Here is an 18,991-nt window from a genome sequence, read left to right as displayed (position 1 = left end):
TTGTCTGGGTGGGGGGGGGGGGGGGGGGGGGGTTCCAAATGCAGGGGTCCAAAAAACAATAATTTACTTTCAAAAGAACGAAAAGGGCAGCCCAGTGGACGACTGGATAGCGCATCAGCCTCACAGTATCGGGTGCAGGGTTCGATTCCAGCTCCAGCCTTCCTGTGTGGGGTTTCCATGTCCCTGTGCATGCGGAGGTTTTCTCCAAGAACTCCGGATTCTTACCACATTTCAAAAACATGTGTGGCAGGTTAATGGAACACTCTTAATTGTCCCTAGTGTGAGCTCGGATGGTTGTTCGTCTATGTGTGCCATGGCCAATCGCAGGGCACACATAGACGAACAATCATTCAGACTCACAATCACAGCTAAGGACATTCATTCTCTTGATTAACCTACCATTCATGTTTTTTGGAATGTGTAAGGAAACCAGAGCACCCGGAGAATACCCACGCAGGCACGTGGAGAACATACAAAACCCAAACAGAAAGACCAGGACCCGGAATCGAACTCCACACCTCTGCGTCGTGAAGCCGACATATTAACCAGTTGTGTCAGTTCTGGATAATTCAATAGAACATTAACTATAATTAGATGCACATAAACAATTAAACAGATGGAAATTAAATTGTCAAAGCAATCGTTCTTTTACCAAATGTTTCTTTCCATCAACAGTCATGGTCAGCGGTCTGTAGGTGACCACATAGGAGTTGCTTTGGAGAGGCTCGAGAACCACAGACGGCGCAGCTCTCCAGTGCTTGCCATTGATGACAGGTCGTATGCTGCAACGCTGGTTTGTTGGGTTGACCACAGACAGCGTCTGGGTGTGTGAACCACGCACTGGGCAAGAAAAATTGATGACCTGGAAGTAAATAAAAGGAAAGCATCACAATTTAGAACAGAACAAGTAAAAAAGAAACAATTCCAAACTAATACTCATTGATATGCAATGAAGAAATGAATATATCTGATCATACCACTTCTAAGTACATTTACATCAATCCACAAATGTCTTTCACTGAAAATTATTTTTGTCAAACACTGCACAGATGAGCATAAGCAGTAAAAATACTGTACAAATGAACCAAACCTCTTTGTTGGAGGCGGCTGCAATGCAGGAGCCCGTCACAGTGAGAGTGATGGGTGAAGCGGTGCCTTCTATGCAGCAAGTTAAGTTTTCGTATCTTGAGTCATTATTCAAGCGAACGGGGGCAAATGTAAATTCTAGAGGAACCTCCGTTCCTGGCTGGATCGAGCCTTTACTTGGATGGACGGACAACTCTGGAGGAAAGTCTTCAGTTTTCCACTGAAACCTTTTTATTTGTTCAAAGAGCAGAAGGGGATGCGGTTAAAAATCAGATCAGACTATCACAACAAAATAATGGAAATTGGTACAAGTGCACATTTGTAAAAGCAAAAATCTCTCCACATTTTGTCTTTGGAATTTTACAAATGAGAATTTCAGAAATCATTCTTACCGGGCACAAAGTTCTCCTGTGTTGATTATGACAACTTTCTTTTTGCCCTGGCAATGCTGGACAACTGCTCCAAACCCGAGGTGGTCCTGTTCGAGACGCACCTCTACACCCTGAAAGTAGGAATCAGAAACGCATTATCCCACCCCACAATTAGTAACGAACCGTAACACGATTGTCTCTTAAATTTGTGATTTGATTCATTTGTGATTTTAGTGTATTTATTTAATCTTACAATAAATAAACTGTAATAATGACAATTTGAAATACAAGCACAAAACCAGTTCAAACACGTGCACACGTTGATTCTATGGATGTGTGTCAATCTGCAAGGGAGATGTCAGAGTGCAGACGCAGTGAGTGTCTGCCTCCTTGGTAGGGGAACTTGCTCACTCATACACTCCCTCGTTCACTAACTCACTCGCTCACAAGAAATGAACAAGCGTTTCAGAAGGGGGTTGGGTATCGAATGTTACAGGGTTTGCCTTGCACATTTGAACCGTACCTGGCAGCATCCCTGGATGGTCAGCAGGGGATGTAAATAGCTGTCAATCTCAGCATTCAGCTCAGCAGTAAAGGGAGAAATACGCTGATGGGGTGTGAACAAAATCTCGACATTACATGAACCTTGAAGACATTTGAGGTACAGCTCGGCCTCTGGGCTGAATGATAAATCCTGGAGGTGAATAAACAAAAGAAGATGTAATGTACTTTGTGCGACGATTTTGCTGACCCCTCCTAATGATTTAATTCATGCTTCCATACCTTGGTTTCGAGATGTGGCTTTTTTGTGTCTAGCTGCAAGGTGAAGGAAATGTCCAAAATACTTCGGTTGACTAGCTGCACCCGTTTTACAACTTTCTGACCGGGTGTCAGATTTCCAAGTTTCACCTTCTGGTGCTTAGGAGCCAATACACCCAACTGGGAAAAGATGAAAAAAAAACTGTGGGTGAAGCTTGAATCTCCAATTTCAGTAAAACGTTAAAAAGTTTTATAAGGTGGTGAAATTGCGAAAATGGAGCAAAGATTGCTTATGAATGTGTTCACCTTCAATTCAATTCCTTGTCCCCAAATGTCCACCTGTTCTTTGATGCAGCTGTTTATTAAGAAGATGACGCTTTCGTGGTAACGTCGTGGCTCACGGGGGTAAAAGGTGATAGGAACCTCCACCACTGCGCCAGGGCACAAAACATCTGGTTTGAATCCAATTTCCAGGAACGAGCACTTTTTCGATTGACACTTGACGCTGAGGAACAGAATTCCATGTATTAATGACGACATTCCTTGATGTATTTTTCATCTTGACGTAACAAGGACACGTGCCGGAAGAGCTACGAACCTGATGTCCCTGTTGCCTTTATTTTTTAACACAAGAGTGTGGGATGCTGGCACCATGCCAGGACAATACACAAAGTTCTTGCCAAAGTTGTACTTTGTGAAAGAGAATTCAAGTTCGGGTGACACACCTCTGCCTTCAATAGCGATGGTAAACAATGGGCCTTTATTCACCTGAAGAAACAAAAGCAGTAAAACTTAACCTAAAGAGTTCAAGAGTCACATGGGTTGGGTTGGTGTTGAGCAGGAAGGTTTACGATTCCTGATTGCTCGGGCATTTGATGTTTACTTCAGTAGTTTTCAAAGTCTCAAGCTTAGCCTCGTAAAAAAAATACAGTATATTGAATTCATGCCAGGACAATACACAAAGTTCTTGCCAAAGTTGTACTTTGTGAAAGAGAATTCAAGTTCGGGTGACACACCTCTGCCTTCAATAGCGATGGTAAACAATGGGCCTTTATTCACCTGAAGAAACAAAAGCAGTAAAACTTAACCTAAAGAGTTCAAGAGTCACATGGGTTGGGTTGGTGTTGAGCAGGAAGGTTTACGATTCCTGATTGCTCGGGCATTTGATGTTTACTTCAGTAGTTTTCAAAGTCTCAAGCTTAGCCTCGTAAAAAAAATACAGTATATTGAATTCACAAGTATGTTCTGCTCTCAAAAAAAAAAAAAAAAATCCCAATTTCCCACAAACAGAATTAACCCATTCTAGTCAACACATTTTATTGACAATCCCGGGACACCTCTCTGAAACAGTAAATTAGTCCGTTAGACTTCTTAGTTCAACCTTTCACAAACACCAAAATATATTTAATGTAATATACATCTAATTTTGCTCATGTTCACCATTTTGGACAATTTTGTGCTTCCAGCCTTGTGGTATCAGTCCACTTTTTTTTCCTTTTCCAGAATACGTGAGCCCTAATGCACAACTATCTGCTGACACCCTTTTTCTGTATTCAATTGCATCTTACCCTGATAATCAGTCTGATGTCTGTGAGGGTACAACTGCTCCGGGGAGAAAAGAAGATTGCAGACTGCAGCTTCTGCCCAATAGCGATGGTGGATTTTTTGGGTTTTGTTAGTAGGTGTTGAAGCAGCTCACTTGGCCCTTCCAGTTCAAAGTTCACATCCATGTTGTGTCTCCCTGTATTGGTCACCAGGATATTGAAGGTGGCTTGCTCTGAAATTCCCACCTATAGTATACGCACATGTCACATGATGTACAACTCACTTTTTTCAGTGTCATGGTTCCAACATCATACTTGTGAGAAGAAATTCTTACCTTTCCAAAGTCTAAAGTATCTAAAATGTCAGGACTCAGCTCTCTGAGGCCGCCATCTGGATTTTCCACTTGTACAGAGGCAGTCATTTTAAAACAATGTGCCTTGCAAGTGAGGATGAGTAACTTGGATTTTCTCTTCACCCTCAGGGTTATTTTGAAGCTCACGTATCCCTGTCGGCAAGGACTAAAGGACACTGACAAGGGCAACCTGCATCATATGTCACAGGTCAAACCTCATCATGTTCAAGTAATTTCTTTGTCATAAAATCCACTCCATTCTGTTACATTGAACTGAATCCTTGAACGTCATTCACCTGTCTTTGGCCGGCACCGTGCCAGACATTGGCTGCAAAATGAGGTTGGACTCCTGATCTTCACAGAGTAATGATGGCTGCAAAACAGTGAAGTGAAACGGTTCCTTTTCTCTATTCACTATATTCACTGTTTGTGACACTTTATTACCTGAAGGAAAAAAAACAAAAAACAAAATACCCAATGCATTTACTGCTTCATGGTCGAGAATTATTCTACAAAATATGAAACGCATGCTCAGTTGTACAATTGTTCACATTGACAGTGAGATTTCATTTGATTTGATCTTCATTTATCTCAAACATAAAAAGAGAATACAGTAAAAAATAAAGACCCAATACAAATGAGTAAAAGAATAAGGCCTGATTTAATAAGTCCTGATTTGACAAATACAGAGACTATAATGTGTGATGTCACTGGATGCCAATGGACGTGACATACCAATAAGTTGTTCGCCAAAGTCGATGTGAGGTATTTCAAAGTAGACGAGAGGTTCTCTCATGGAGCCCACACAAAGGAAGGGCATGGACAGAGACAGCGTCTCAATCACAAAGCTCCAGAATGACTCCACATCATTAACCCGCTCGGCTACATATTTAAAGCACATCTATTTAAAAACAGAAAAAGATTATGTTGAAGGTTTGGTAAAATCATGATTCTTCAAGAGAGCCAAACAGACACATTGGGGATATTGCAGTGGGGAGATATGTCCTATTTCATAATTTTGCTGCTGTAAATTGGGAATTTCTCCATTGTGAGACAAATAAAGGACTTCTTATCTTAAATGGTGACACAAAAAAGCAGCTTCATAGTGTTAAGCAGTCCTCGCCAGGAAAAAAAGTAGTTCAGAACGAATGAAAAGGGATGCTATTCGGTAAAAGTAGGAAGCACGGTTGAGTAGTGGGTAAGCACATCTAACTGCACTGACAAGAGGTTCTGGGTTCAAATCTTGGCATAGGTCATCCTGTGTTGCCTATTCAAGCAACTTCTTTATTTACCATACACTCGACCCCTTAGGCTATTCACACAGGGCACTGGGACCGGACCGGCCTACAATCAAAATTTGCATATAATCAAGAGCCAGTGAAATGTATTGGGGGAAAATTCAAATGAAACCCTAAAAAATTCTCCCCAAAATGCTGTCGAACATTAAACACAGGAAATCTGTGGGGGTAGGGGGTTGAATGGAGAATATTGGAAAAAATGAGTAGGAAAAACCTGACCGTATATGCGAAGAAATGTTAGATTATTAACAAGGCACAGAATGTCCCTTGAGTGAACGCGATTCTCTTTTGGGTCATGTCTTATATTGCAGATTCGATCAATGATGTCATTGATGGATCGTCAAATTATGACATTAAAACCTATGACCGATTTTGCTTAAAATGCAAACTATCTGCAGATACAATCCGGCCTATCAGATCTGTGTAAAGTCTCCTCCTGTGTGCAATTTCTCCCCATGCTTGTGTCATGTCTGAGCACTCCATCTTCCTTTCCCATGTTGCAGAAACAAGATCATTTAAAGAATCACATTTGCCCTTAAGTGTGAGTGTGAGTCTAAATGTTTGTCTCGTTGTGCAATGACTGACTGGCAACCAGGAAAAGGAGGGATAGACCGTGACGCAATGACGGAAAGCGGTATAGAAAATGAATGGTGATACCGGTCGTTAGATACAGCTTGAACGGGACAGCTTATCAAGGGATTAAATGTATTACTGTCACTGGGAACACAGCTACATCAATCATGCTAAAATAGCAATCGCTCTGTTCCTTACCTCTGACTTCTCTCCAGGCAGAATGCAACCATATGGTGTGAGGCAACTAAATGGACTGTTACCGGTGTCTTCACATTTCCATTGGAATGAGTATGCTACGTTGGTTGGGTTCAACACAGTAAAAGATCTGCACAAAGAATGGACAGCACGGTATTTATGAGCACAAGTCATCTTTCTAGTCATAGCCATGAACTAAACATCGGATATTAAATTAATGGATAGTATTTCCTTAACCTTTTTGCTGGGGTGAAGAGGCCAAGAGTTTTACATTCTATCACTCTGATGTTAGGTTCCAAATAAGTCCTGAACTCGGGATTGCGTCGGCTCCCGCTGATATAGTCAGAGTCTTCAAGGTCAAAGTGGCAATGGGGCAATATGCTGCGCCCACAAAACGAGATGGTTGGCCCCTGAGCCCCAGCACGTAAATTAGGGATACTGGAAAAAAACATGTGCATTAACAGGGAGAAACCATCAAGCAATCATGTTGATATCCCATTGAAAACACAGATTCGGTTTTAGTCTAGGCTCAAATTACAAAGACAAACAACAATATGTCATGCCCCATTTTAATTACCAACAGAAAAATCTAAACATCTCCCACTAGTCTTTGCCATATTCAACAAGCTTTTCTCAGTAAAAGCTTGGTGAAATTTGCAGAATTACTTCTATGAAAGACATAATGTAAACACCTTGTTGCAGGCATTGTTGTCATAGTTACCTTGAAAAAGTAACTTTACTGATTACTTGATTTTAAAAGTAGTTACTAAGTAACTTTTTTCATAGTTTGCTGGCACTGCGATATATACTAAGGTGTGACTTGTATATTTTAAAAGTAAATTTGTACTGGCACCCAAAAGCTTCCCTCTCCCTAATCATGTTGATTTTCTTTTAGCTGCGGGCGAAAACTTTGGTACATTAGCGCTGGTGGTCAGAAGATAGCAGTAATGCACTGAATGTATTTGCCAAGCGCCAAGAGTTAAGTATCGCATACATATCCACCTACAAAAGAGGCTTTTGTAGGAGCATTGTACAGTTCAACCTGCATGGAAAAAAAACAGATACCTGACACATATGGAAAAAAAAAAAAAAAAAAACTTGCAGTGTGAACATTATACTCCAAACCACTTTTGTCTGTTTTTGTTCTTTAATATGTATTTTTTTACCTAACGACTGACAGTCAAAAAAATACGGTACGATTATCAGTTCCTGTGTTAGTTACAATCAACACACAACCAACAACCCAACTGAACATAAAAGTGACAACCAGTTTTGCCAATTCAGATGTGGATTTTTAACAGTGACGTCTAAGAATACAGTTTTTTTAGATTAACAATAATACAAATGAAACCTTTTCTGACTTAATTGTTATTTTTTTTTTTAAAAAAGAGCCTTGCTACTTAGTCTTTCCTTGCTTATAGTCTTTCTAGACTTCACTTAGCGTAAATATTTTTAAGGCAATCTGTTTTGGCCTGACATTGAACTCTTCATATTGTCATGGCAAAACTTATTATTTATAACGTACATTGTTCATAAATCCGATTTAATTTTACATTTTTTTTGCACAGTCTTGTGGGTCTTTCGCTTTAAGCTTGAATGTACTGCGATTAATGTTGGTTTTTAAAAAAAAATCTTTCAATAAACGTAGGGTTTTTGAAGCTATATAACACTTTGTCACTAGCACAGAGTGTATGATGTACCTTCATATTTTCTTAGGCTGACACAAACCTAAAATAGTGACTGGATTCCCATCTTGAAAATGCAAATCTCTCTCTTCTACTTCTTCCTTTCATAACTTTGCTGCTGTGAATTGGGAATTTCTCCGTTGCGAGACTAATAAAGGTTTTCTTATCTTATTCTCCCTCCATTGTGATTTATGTAACTACTCTGGATACAGTTCATGTGTTCACATGTTGAAATGGTGCAGCCGTCACTTTTCCATATATGAATGCTAAATTGTGGCAGAAGGCTTCACCTCTCACAAGCTGTATTCACTGTAGTTCCTTTTCTTATGTGTAATATAATGTTCAGTTGTTTCTCTGTGTCTTTATCTAAGAATGGGCTCTCCTCTTTTATTTTATTATTCCTTAATTATTGGTTTTATTCCTCATACATGTGTGAGTGAACACTGTGATTGAAAAATATGCGCTCCCTTTTTAAGTGTTGTCAAATGTTTGTTACTACTGCACCCACATAGTTGACTGCACTACCACTTAACTGGTGAATGGTAAATCTCAGTAAGATTTATGTTACCTGCTTCTCAACTCTATTAATTGCTATGCCATAACCTTTTATTAATCATTCTGAGTAACTGTAGTCAGATTACATCACTGGGAGATGTAACGTGTTAGATTTGTCATTCCTGTAAAACGTGGATATAATGGAGTCAGGCATGACAAGTCACTGGTTACATGAAGACTTGAACTCCAACAAGGGGAATATGTTGAAGTTGGACACATTCTGCATTGTGCTGGAAAACTCTATTGATTTATCTGCATTGAGTACATGTTATAACATATGCACAAGTTGAACTGATTGTCAGACTTCAACTACCTGCAGTGCAATCTCCCTTGGAACTGGCCAGCTTCCAAAGGTGAAAAGCAAACACAGAAAATTTGGACAGTACCGGGCAAAATGGCCCCGATACTTGGCTCCACAGTAAAATAATGCATATGGGGGCTTCCCATCAGAAGAGACCTCTCAGTGGTCAGAGTGCTGGGAGGTTGTTCCTCAGTCAAGGTCCTTGAAGACATGCCACCTGAACATGTATGAGGGAGGGTACCATGTTAACATGAGACCACTTGCGCAAAAAAAATAAAATAATGATATCCGATACAAGAGTAGTATCTAAAAGTTTGGCTTTGAAAAGGAAATAATGCCTAGCTACATTTGACGCTGTCTGAAGACCTATTCACACTGCACTTGGTTTTCAGAGTGTTTGTCGAGAGGCAGCGTGCAAGGACGAAAGCGCCCTGCAAGATTGCCCACATTCAGATGTTTTTGAGTAGCAGCCAACCCGGAAGTTAAGACAAGGCTTTACCCACTGTGCTGTTCGCATTCTAAAATCACACCGCCAGCCCCTCACCTATTGAATTGCCGCCTTCTGAAGTTGTCACAGTGGCACTCGCGAAAATAACTTTTTTTTCAATTTGAGGGCATGGAGCACGCCTATCCAGAACATGCAAATGCAGCATTCCATATTTGAACACTCGTTGCACTTGCCCAGTGGAATTCATTGACAGCACGCTGCGCAATGCTAAGTATGCTGCGCATTGCTAAGTGCAGTATGAAAAGGCTGGCCAGTGTTGGTGTATAAGCTGCAGCCTTTTTAAATTAATACACATCAAATTGTTTACCTTCTTGGCTCATTGGACAGCTGCTTGAATCTATCAAGACTTGCCAAGAAAACTCCAGTCTCACAGTACCCTCATTAACTATCTGCACTCTGCACATGAAACAAAGATACGGAATTCCGTAAGAAATTTGAACACGCAGGCAATTTACAATATTATGGTAGAGGCTGATTCATTCGGAAGCAAAATCAATATGGGGCTGTTCTGTCATTGTCAACAAGCATTTATATACATTACTAACACTTGAAATGTCTCAGTGAGGGATAACAGAACAACTTACTGGTGGGTGCTGCTTTGGTAAGCCAAAGTGTCTTTAAATCGGATATTTGTGGTGTTGCAGCTAAACTTCACAAAGTCACAAACTGCACTGACACGTAAATGCAAATCCCAATCTGAGCCTTTGACCACGGAGCAACCTGGCTCAGAATTTTGTTTCTGTGCATAAATAAACAGATGCAGTTCTGTACATAGATGCAAAACATTTCTGCTGTCAAGAAACATAATAGTATGCAAACCTTATTCTTTCCAGTTTGCTGTGGCTGTGTCAATGAACCTTGCATGGTCTTCTTTTGGTCATCCCAATCAGGAACCTGATCCAATGGCAGCTGGAATGTCACCTGACAAATCTTGCATGTAATTTGCTGTTTTGTTAGTGTCGCTCGTCCTTTGGCGCAGAAGATGACTGCCACTTCCTTAGAGCAGCCTGCATGGAGGTGACCAACCTAATGCATGAAATATAACAGAAACACAAACTGGTAGTTATAAAAGAACATACTGCGCTCCAGTTTAGCCAGGACCTTGGTTTAGATAAGTGGTACAGAAAATCCATAATTAAAGCCAATGCTATTTCTGAATCAGTTTCAGTTGTCAATACACAAAATCAGCAAAAATAAATATTAGACTTTGAGAGCAGACTTCTCTACAGTGTTTACCTGTGGTGAAAAGGTGAGATATGAGTCCTCGGAGGGCCACTCAAATCTGACCACCTGGTTGCTGCTGCTGTGATTCATCAAAGTGAAAGTCTCTCTGACTGGACAAGCTACATGGCAGTGACCAAAACTGAGCAAGTCGGAATAATCTGTGCAGACACAAAACATTGTGTGCCTTCAAAATGGTTATGATTTAATTGATGTATCGTTATAACTTCCTTGGCACAGAGTTTGTGTGTCTATGACTTGGCAGCTAGGCTGTACAGCCCCTGTACTTCACTGTCTGTAACACTAATCCAAAAGGTAAGAAGAGGAACATTGAGTTAGCTAACAGCATTAGCCTCTGATGCAAAAACTTGATTCCCCTGTGAGGTTGTTGGAAATCAATTCAAACTACTGCAATTTTTTTTTTTTTTTTTTATTATGGTACAATCTAGTAACTGTACTGCCCCCTAGTCTTACAATACCTTTAACTCTTACCTTCCTCCTCATAGTTTGGATTCATTTCTCTTGGCGGCTTTCTGAGGTTGTCAAGACTGACGAGTTGCTGGTAAGCCTCTCCAGTCACTTGTATTGTAGCATTGCTGTAAAGGCTGCCCTTTACTTGCACTGAAATCTTGTCATCCACTCTCAGAGGTTTGGTTGAGGAGAAAGTGACCTCAAATTCAACCTCCTCATTTACATCAAGTTTCAGGCAAGCTCTGTGGACTAACCGAAGTGCTGTTGAGAAGAACAGCTGAATGAAGACGGTTGCAAGCATCGGAAAGATGCCATTGTTTGGTCAATAAACAATAAGTTTAGTCATCTAGTTGGGTCATAGATTGAATACAGCGCACAGCAATAATTTAAAAAAGTTTGAGTCTTGACATTCACAGTCAAATTACCATTTACAGGAATTTTGAATAATAATAATTCTTATTATGATGATTACTATTACCAGAGTCAAGGGTGTCCTCAAATTGAGAGAAGTTGATGGTGCCACATTTGTTTTCAGGAACAGCTCTGAGTGTTAACACATCGTGTTTATCTGTCATGTCAATCTGGACCTTTATAACACAAACATGATTGTAACCAAAGTTTTCTTTGTCTCATAAATGATAAAAACTTACAAATTTGTTGGCACACAGTATACTGTGCAGTATTGACAATAAAATGAAGCAAGAACAGAAGATGCATTCTCTCACCTGAGCTGGCACATTGCCATCATTTAACAGCACCAAGGGTAGCGTATTAGTACGCCCTACCAATGTCCGTCTGAACCGCAAGACTGGATTTGATTTACTGGCTGGACGTATCACGGACACAACCGGCAGACAGCCTTCACCAATTATGTCAAACTCCAGGACCTTGGTCTTTAGGTTTGTTGTTATTCTTCAACAAAGAGCAGAGGAAAAAAATCTGTATGAACGTGCCTCTTACAAATGATTCAAAGGATTAAAAAAAAAAAAACATCACAACATCCCGAACTATACCTGCTGCTTTTATCAAACGTAGCCTCAAACACAGCATTGTAGAGATGCATCGTGTGTGGCGTGAAGCTCAAAGATGTAAATGCTTGGGATTGGCCGGGAACGAACAGTGTTGGAGAAGACAATTCAAAAACATCGACATTGCCGGACATCTGGGAAAAAAAAAAGAATAACGGTCATTTTATGCATTCTACAATTAGGATGTATCATTCCACGCAAAGTCGACAGATGTTTACCTTAATGCCAACATATCTGATGCCCAAGTTGAGTGTGTATGGCACCTTGCTGTTGTTGGTGAGTTTTAAGCGAGCCTGAGAAGTTCGCCCCACGAGAATTTTGTTGAAAATGAGCTTGTTGTCCTCCAGGACAAAAACTTGTTCAGCACTGAAAAATTGTTCCGATGTTAACTGACTGATGCTTTGACATAAATGGTGCTCCTCAAAGATAGAGGCCATGTCCAACACGATGCCTTCATTACAAAAAAAAAGTGTCAATTAATAAAGAGAAAACAAAGAGGGGACAGAATACACTTTATCAATGCGCCTCCTGCTTGAGCCTCTACAATACATGGCCATCAGTAGAGGTACTCAAGTTTGTTGGTTGCTTGCCCCACAAGTCTGACAATGTGCAGCCCAACCAGCTTCAGTCGATTTCCGATCTCTAAGTAAAGGATTAAATCCACCACTGAAGGGTAATTGATGGAAAAGAGAAAAAATAGAATGATGACCTTTGAACTTGACATGGAACTTATTGTGGGCAGCCCAAGTCCTGATAATGCTGACTATTTAAATATTTTGATACAGCCCACCTGTGTGACATGGATAGATTCTAGTGGCAATGGAGAAGTGTGTACTAATACTGCTTGACAGATTTGACAATATTTGAGAGAAATACACTTTTTTTTGTACATAAAGTAGAAAAAGGCTTTAAGCTTTGGGGTCAAGTCATGAAAAATGAGAGCAAAAACAAGTGTTACATTTATCTTATTGTTCTGTGTATGCTGATGACAGTTTCAGCATGGAACCAGTTCATTCACTTCTCATATAGATTTCGCCTTGGAAGTTGTTCAACCAGAGTTTGAATAAAACATGTTCCGCTTTCGAGGGCTTACTGGATGGCAGGCAGAAAAATTAAAATAAGATAAGGGTAAAATAGAGTAGTTCTTTGCGCAGGAATGTACATTTTTTTGCGATAGTTGTGATCCTTCAATTAAGATCTGATGTGAAGCCACAAAAAGCCTCGATAGTTTAGCGGTCTACAATTTAAGAGGTAAGAGTGACTCAAAGCAGTTCCCACCTGGCCTACAAATTTCAGCTATCAGTTTGTATGGTATGCCTTCAGGGTGGTCTGAGGGGTCACGGCCACTGATGTCGATAAGCAAATTCTGGCTCCAGCTGCCAAGCTGTTCAGCGATACATTCAACCGTCACTGCCTGCCGGGTCCTTGGTTGCATTGTTCCCGTGCAAGGGAACACCGCGAATACTCCTGTGCTGAGTCGATTCTGGATTGTAGAAAAAGTAAAGTTTAGTATTCAAACTGTGTGGAACTCACTAATTTCGTGTACTGGGTAGCCTATGGGTGTACAACGTCAAAGATGAATTAATTTACGTGAGACGAGCATTATCAGACAGATCTTTTAAATATGTTTATGTTACGTTAATTTAGGCCTCTTTAATAAAAACTAGTGAATATGCATAAATTTATAGCCAACATCTTCATACAACATACAAAAGGTAAAACTATCTAATTCGACCATTGGAAGGATGTCATCAACCTTCATTCATAAATCTGTCAACAGCATGCATCAAACCCTCTGAATCAATGCAGAAGACAATTCATTTTTTAAATCATCCCACTGGCTCTGGTGCAGCGATGGAGAGCAGTTTCTTATCAACCTTCTTTGCACAATTCACTTACTATATGTTCACGCCTAAAATGGTACAAAATGCATGTTCTAAATTACGCCCCAAGCTATATGGTGCTGCGAAAATACCACAACAAAGTCTAGCCCTCGCATGCACACATTTATACTCCGCTTCTGACCAGATATGCACTGGTCCTGAAAATAGAGTCCAATGTATTTAGCTTATGCTAACCGACGTATGTTGGCACACATAAAGTAGCATTCGTTAGCTATCAACATTAGCTTCCAATCACCAAAAGCAGCAGATTTGACATTTTGAGAGCTGTAATAAAGCTCACTGAAAAATTTATATAACATTTGTTTTTCAAAGGGGGTGTCCTCTTTGATGTTGATGCCATTTATGACCAAACATGGGGGACACAATACATTGATAGAATAACTAAAAGCATAGACGTATGGATCAAACTTTGCCCATATAATTTTATCCTCTAGTAGTCTCTCACCTGTGAGACGTTTGAGTCTTTCTGGAAGGACTCACTCTTCATTTTGGTCCCGGGTGTATGAGACTTCTCTGAAGTGCTCTCTCGAGTGGCTTTCTTACCACTGTGATCGGCACAAAATGACACAAAATACAATATTGTCTTGTACAGTATCTCCTCTGATAAAGGACAGATTATGCAACGACAAAGTGAAATACAATCATGCACACAGCACAGAAATGTTTGTGTTGATCTGCTGTCACGCCGTGGTGCTGCCCTACCCCTGCCTTGCTCGAGGGCAAATGCCGATGCCCACACAGGAGATGGTGTAATGGGTCTCAAATATTCCGCTGTTCTCAATGATGAAGGTCTGACTTTTCTTGGAGCCATAAACAAGAGGACCAAAATTGATGTCGCACGAAGGTGAGATTGTGTACCTATACCAGATCACAAAAATATATATGGTGTAATCATTCCATTACCAAATTTAATTTTCTGCCATATGTAAAACACAAGGATTTTATCTATGTTTGCACTCATTGCTATTACAAAGTTTTTTCTCACAAAATATTCAGTTCAGCATTAGCAACAAATACATATTGTCCAAAAAAAAAGTTGAAAATTTAAATTAAACCTGGAAAAGACCGACTGGACTGTAACATTGATGGGCAAAATGGCTACGATATGTCCTCCATCCCCAATGCTTGGTTCAATCACCTGCAGGACACAAGTGCAATTACTTACATAACCACTTCAAATTGTTCCTGTATTTTTCTTTTTAAATCAGTGACTACAGTTGAACAACATACATAGGTGAAAATGTACAATATGCTTTGTCATCATGAATCACTGTCTGCTTTCTGCAGAGTGAGCTCATTTCTACCCATATTTTGCCAGTATGTCCACTGCACAACTATACACAAGATCTGCTGTGTTTCAACATAATTGCATCTAGCGCGACACCCATATCCCCCACTTGGATTGCCAGACCACAATTTAGTTGTTGCTCACACCTCAATATGTTCAAAGGCTCGCTGTGATAACCAGAGTCATTCAGAGCTGGAATCGGGAAGCCTATGAAGAGCTGGAGGTCTGCTTTTTTCTTTTCATTTATTTATTTTTCCTTTGAAGTTGCTCCGGAATGATGCTAATGGCAGCATTTTAAGCCACTGCCAACGCTACTCAGTCTTGACATCCATCCATCCATCCATTTTCTGATCCGCTTTATCCTCACAAGGGTCGCGGGGGTGCTGGAGCCTATCCCAACTATCCTCGGCCAGTGGGCGGGAGACATCCTGAACCAGTTGCCAGCCAATGGCAGGGCACACAAAGACGAACAACCATCATCGCTCACACTCACACCTAGGGACAATTTAGAGCGTTCAATCAGCCTGCCATGCATGTTTTTGGAATGTGGGAGGAAACTGGTGTACCCGGAGAAAACCCACGCAGGCACGGGGAGAACATGCAAACTCCACAGAGGAAGGCCGGATCGAACCCACGACCTCTGTACTGTGAGGTCGAGACACTAACCACTCGATTACCGGGCCGCCGGTCTTTACATTTCCAATGCAAGATCTCCGGTACATAAAACGGATGTGAGAATTACAACTGGCTGGAAATCGCTGTGTTCATGATTGAAGTCTCTCGCTTGAGATGAGCTCATTCACATATAATTATAATTAGTGAGAGAGTAGTAATACAAGTAAGTCAGTTATTGTACTGGATTCTTTACCTTTTCCTTCTGCCATAATACAGGCTTGGTGAGCTAATTTCTTCTCATTTTTTGAACCACATTAATGAAATTAATGGACTTTTCCCTCGATAATCAAATTTTACTGGCACCCACTTGTGTGTGTGTGTGTGTGTGTGTGTGTGTGTGTGTGTGTGTGTGTGTGTGTGTGTGTGTGTGTGTGTGTGTGTGTGTGTGTGTGTTTTTGGTGGATGCCTGCAGGAGTGCTACCTGACAGGAGAGGACAGGCTTGTCTGTGACGGAGACTTCCTTCTTGGGTTTGCAGACAATCTGAATCGATGTGTACTTTTTTCGAGGAATTAAGGTACCAGTTGCAGGGGACATCGTGAAGGCTGAGATTAGGTTGGGGTTTTTGTCCCCAACTAAAATCCTTGTTTAGAAAAAAAAAAATGCTCTCCATGAAGGAGTCTTAACAGTAATGCAGTATTACAAAGGCATACATTAAATACCTATAAGTCGCCTAAACTCACTTGTATACAAATTCATATTTTCCTTGGTTTTTCAGTTTGATGGTACGTTCTACCTCTTCAAAGACTTTTATAGTTCCAAAATCCAGACAGCCATCTGCCACAGAGTATCAGATTAATTAATAACCTGGCAAAACTATGCCATATCAATATCTAAAAGAAATATTTTTCATAATGTGTATTTTAAGCTCTTTAGATTTGTACCTGGCGTGATGTCCATGGCTATATCAAAGCCCTCTGCAGAGACCTGTATTTTGTCAGTGTATAAGACGCCCAAAATATTTTCTGCATCCGAAACCTGGGGGAGAAAAAAAAATACAGCAGATACGCATCATGGGTGAAACTGCCCTGATAAATATCACTCCCCACAATGTCATGTATCCATGCATTATTGTAATTTACCTCAAGGCGTAACTGCTTTTTAATATTCAATGGCTTTTTGGCCAAAAAGTGCATTGTCAGGAGAAGGGAAGTGTTGGGTAAAACGACACTGTGGTCCTGAGATACACTGAACTCATCGCCTAGTTCCTCTAAGCCATGAAGCCTCCAAGATATTGGCAGAGGAGTCCTGTTGTGGAGCTTCACACTTCGACTCTCCTGCCTTTAGTGCAGAAGACATACAGTTTCATTTCAATATTATGATGGGTAAAGCCTCTGACGCATGGGAAACGGGGCTGGCGGACAGTGATTGTTGGAAAAGCGACTGTACCTGTGAAGTAAAACCCTGTTGAAATGCATACGCTTGCTTTCGAGCTCCAGCTCTGGTCTCACTCCCAAGCAGGAGAGAGCGATGGTGAAAACCTCTGGATTATCCTTGATACAGCACACAATATTGTCCTTGATTTCTCCCGGAGTTGTTGGGTAAGCCCAGACCGTCAACTCCTGACAAGGTAGAATAATAATCCAATAGAATGTGAAAACAGTCATCTCTATAAGTACAGTACAGTAATAGAGTTTTTCATATTACGTTGATATCTTCCTTTTATTCAAACAATAAATTGCATTTGGGATGCTAATAGAACATGGAAAACCAACCATTACCATTGCACAAACTCTGGACATAGACAATATAACCATGACCATGAAAAAAAAGAAACCACCGGTGCACTAAACTACAGATGGCCAATAGCTAGCCCAAGTTAAACAAAACAAATGGTGACTAATTATTCTCCTGTAGCTGTTGTGATAGACCAGACACGTGGCAAGTGGAAACAATCAACTCTATGGGGCAATTTGAAGTGACAGTAAACATGTTACCTGCTCCTGGTCAGGTTGTAGAGTCATGCTGGGAGGATCTAACATGTATGTGATGGCCTGGGTGTCATTTTGGAAATGGAACTGAATCTCGGCCTCGAGTCCGGAATTATTCTTGATCACCATTCTCTCTGTGTTTTCTGGATACCGATTGTCCTTGTACCTGCAGACAGACATATCCAAGTCATGTGCAGCTGGGGGAGAAAAAAAAAAAGAAAAAAAACCCAGTTCCAGCCTCATTTTTCTTCTCACCTGTCTCTGGTCTTGCTGCAGAGTAATGGTCCAAACTCATAGAATCCGGGATTCACAACATATGTCCTCTTGATCCCCTGGATGAATTTTGGCACATCTCGACAATAGGGAAAAAGAACCCTGTGGAAAAATAAAAAGAATGAATTAAAAACATTTCCTCATTAATATACAAAGTATAGTATAGGCTCAATCCGTAAACGGAAGCCATTTCTTTTACAAATTCCAACAAGGATTTTAGAGATAGTGGCAACATCTTGCAGTGAAAAACAAAAATCGCATCATTACAGTTCAATAAGTACAATATAATACTCGACATCTTTATTTCTAAGTGACTGACTTGTAGTCTTGGCAGAAGGAGGGAAATGTGCAAATTCCTTTGCAGAGGAGCTGATAGACTTTGTGAGTCCCGAGTAGCTCAAAGTTGAAGGTCTGCTCAAATTTCCCAGGGGAGCCAGAGTAAAACCATATCTTCAACACCACTTGTCCATTCGCTGGTACAACCCAGCGAAATGCTGTGAGGCTGCACAAAAAGACACAAACACATGGGGCCTGATTGACTCAGATGACAAATATGTTGCGCTAAATTGCTTGTTCAGTCCTGCACAAGCTGATACACAATGCTGATGATGTGTGCAAAATGAAGTTTGATGAGATGGACTTGGAAGTGTTAAGGGAAGACGGAAACAAGCAGATTACATGACATTTAAATTAAAATACAGAAAATGTTAAATATTGATTGTTCCAAAAAGTTCTGGGGAGCCATCAATGCTTTGTTTGATTTAACTGAAGCCAAGTGCTTGGCAATTCGATGTCAGGTACAGTATGTGCCTATCCTCTGTTACACTACATTTAAAACTAGCCAACTGCTATAATCTGACACACACACATATATATATTTATATATATATATATATAGAGAGAGAGAGAGAGAGAGAGAGAGAGAGAGAGAGAGAGAGAGAGAGAGAAAAAAAAAAAAAACAACAACACCCTCC

General features: G+C 40.5%; 1 protein-coding gene across 1 annotated transcript in view; it reads right to left on the bottom strand.

Annotated features, from left to right (window-relative positions):
• The window catches only part of hydin (HYDIN axonemal central pair apparatus protein), a 49,431-nt gene that overhangs the window by 5,298 nt on the left and 25,142 nt on the right, over window positions 1-18,991 (bottom strand). The window contains exons 32-67 of the mRNA XM_019893936.1: window positions 18,337-18,519; window positions 18,000-18,119; window positions 17,751-17,910; window positions 17,203-17,375; window positions 16,896-17,094; window positions 16,698-16,791; window positions 16,497-16,590; window positions 16,237-16,396; window positions 14,908-14,990; window positions 14,555-14,710; window positions 14,298-14,397; window positions 13,227-13,431; window positions 12,167-12,399; window positions 11,934-12,082; window positions 11,646-11,832; window positions 11,399-11,507; window positions 10,942-11,181; window positions 10,465-10,610; window positions 10,048-10,254; window positions 9,813-9,967; window positions 9,536-9,624; window positions 8,733-8,937; window positions 6,417-6,617; window positions 6,183-6,309; window positions 4,849-5,014; window positions 4,410-4,557; window positions 4,096-4,303; window positions 3,785-4,006; window positions 3,164-3,275; window positions 2,815-3,007; window positions 2,523-2,721; window positions 2,241-2,396; window positions 1,981-2,151; window positions 1,479-1,588; window positions 1,091-1,313; window positions 653-862 (exon numbers count right to left, since the gene is read on the bottom strand). Of these exons, the coding sequence (XP_019749495.1) occupies window positions 653-862; window positions 1,091-1,313; window positions 1,479-1,588; window positions 1,981-2,151; window positions 2,241-2,396; window positions 2,523-2,721; window positions 2,815-3,007; window positions 3,164-3,275; window positions 3,785-4,006; window positions 4,096-4,303; window positions 4,410-4,557; window positions 4,849-5,014; window positions 6,183-6,309; window positions 6,417-6,617; window positions 8,733-8,937; window positions 9,536-9,624; window positions 9,813-9,967; window positions 10,048-10,254; window positions 10,465-10,610; window positions 10,942-11,181; window positions 11,399-11,507; window positions 11,646-11,832; window positions 11,934-12,082; window positions 12,167-12,399; window positions 13,227-13,431; window positions 14,298-14,397; window positions 14,555-14,710; window positions 14,908-14,990; window positions 16,237-16,396; window positions 16,497-16,590; window positions 16,698-16,791; window positions 16,896-17,094; window positions 17,203-17,375; window positions 17,751-17,910; window positions 18,000-18,119; window positions 18,337-18,519 (5,893 nt within the window). The remainder of the gene's footprint in view (window positions 1-652; window positions 863-1,090; window positions 1,314-1,478; window positions 1,589-1,980; window positions 2,152-2,240; window positions 2,397-2,522; window positions 2,722-2,814; window positions 3,008-3,163; window positions 3,276-3,784; window positions 4,007-4,095; window positions 4,304-4,409; window positions 4,558-4,848; window positions 5,015-6,182; window positions 6,310-6,416; window positions 6,618-8,732; window positions 8,938-9,535; window positions 9,625-9,812; window positions 9,968-10,047; window positions 10,255-10,464; window positions 10,611-10,941; window positions 11,182-11,398; window positions 11,508-11,645; window positions 11,833-11,933; window positions 12,083-12,166; window positions 12,400-13,226; window positions 13,432-14,297; window positions 14,398-14,554; window positions 14,711-14,907; window positions 14,991-16,236; window positions 16,397-16,496; window positions 16,591-16,697; window positions 16,792-16,895; window positions 17,095-17,202; window positions 17,376-17,750; window positions 17,911-17,999; window positions 18,120-18,336; window positions 18,520-18,991) is intronic.

The sequence above is a fragment of the Hippocampus comes genome, unplaced genomic scaffold (assembly GCF_001891065.2).
Source record: "Hippocampus comes isolate QL1 unplaced genomic scaffold, H_comes_QL1_v1.1 scaffold104, whole genome shotgun sequence".
Taxonomy (NCBI): domain Eukaryota; kingdom Metazoa; phylum Chordata; class Actinopteri; order Syngnathiformes; family Syngnathidae; genus Hippocampus; species Hippocampus comes.
The sequence above is the reverse complement of the archived record's forward strand: the minus strand, read 5'-3'. Positions and strand labels throughout refer to the sequence as shown.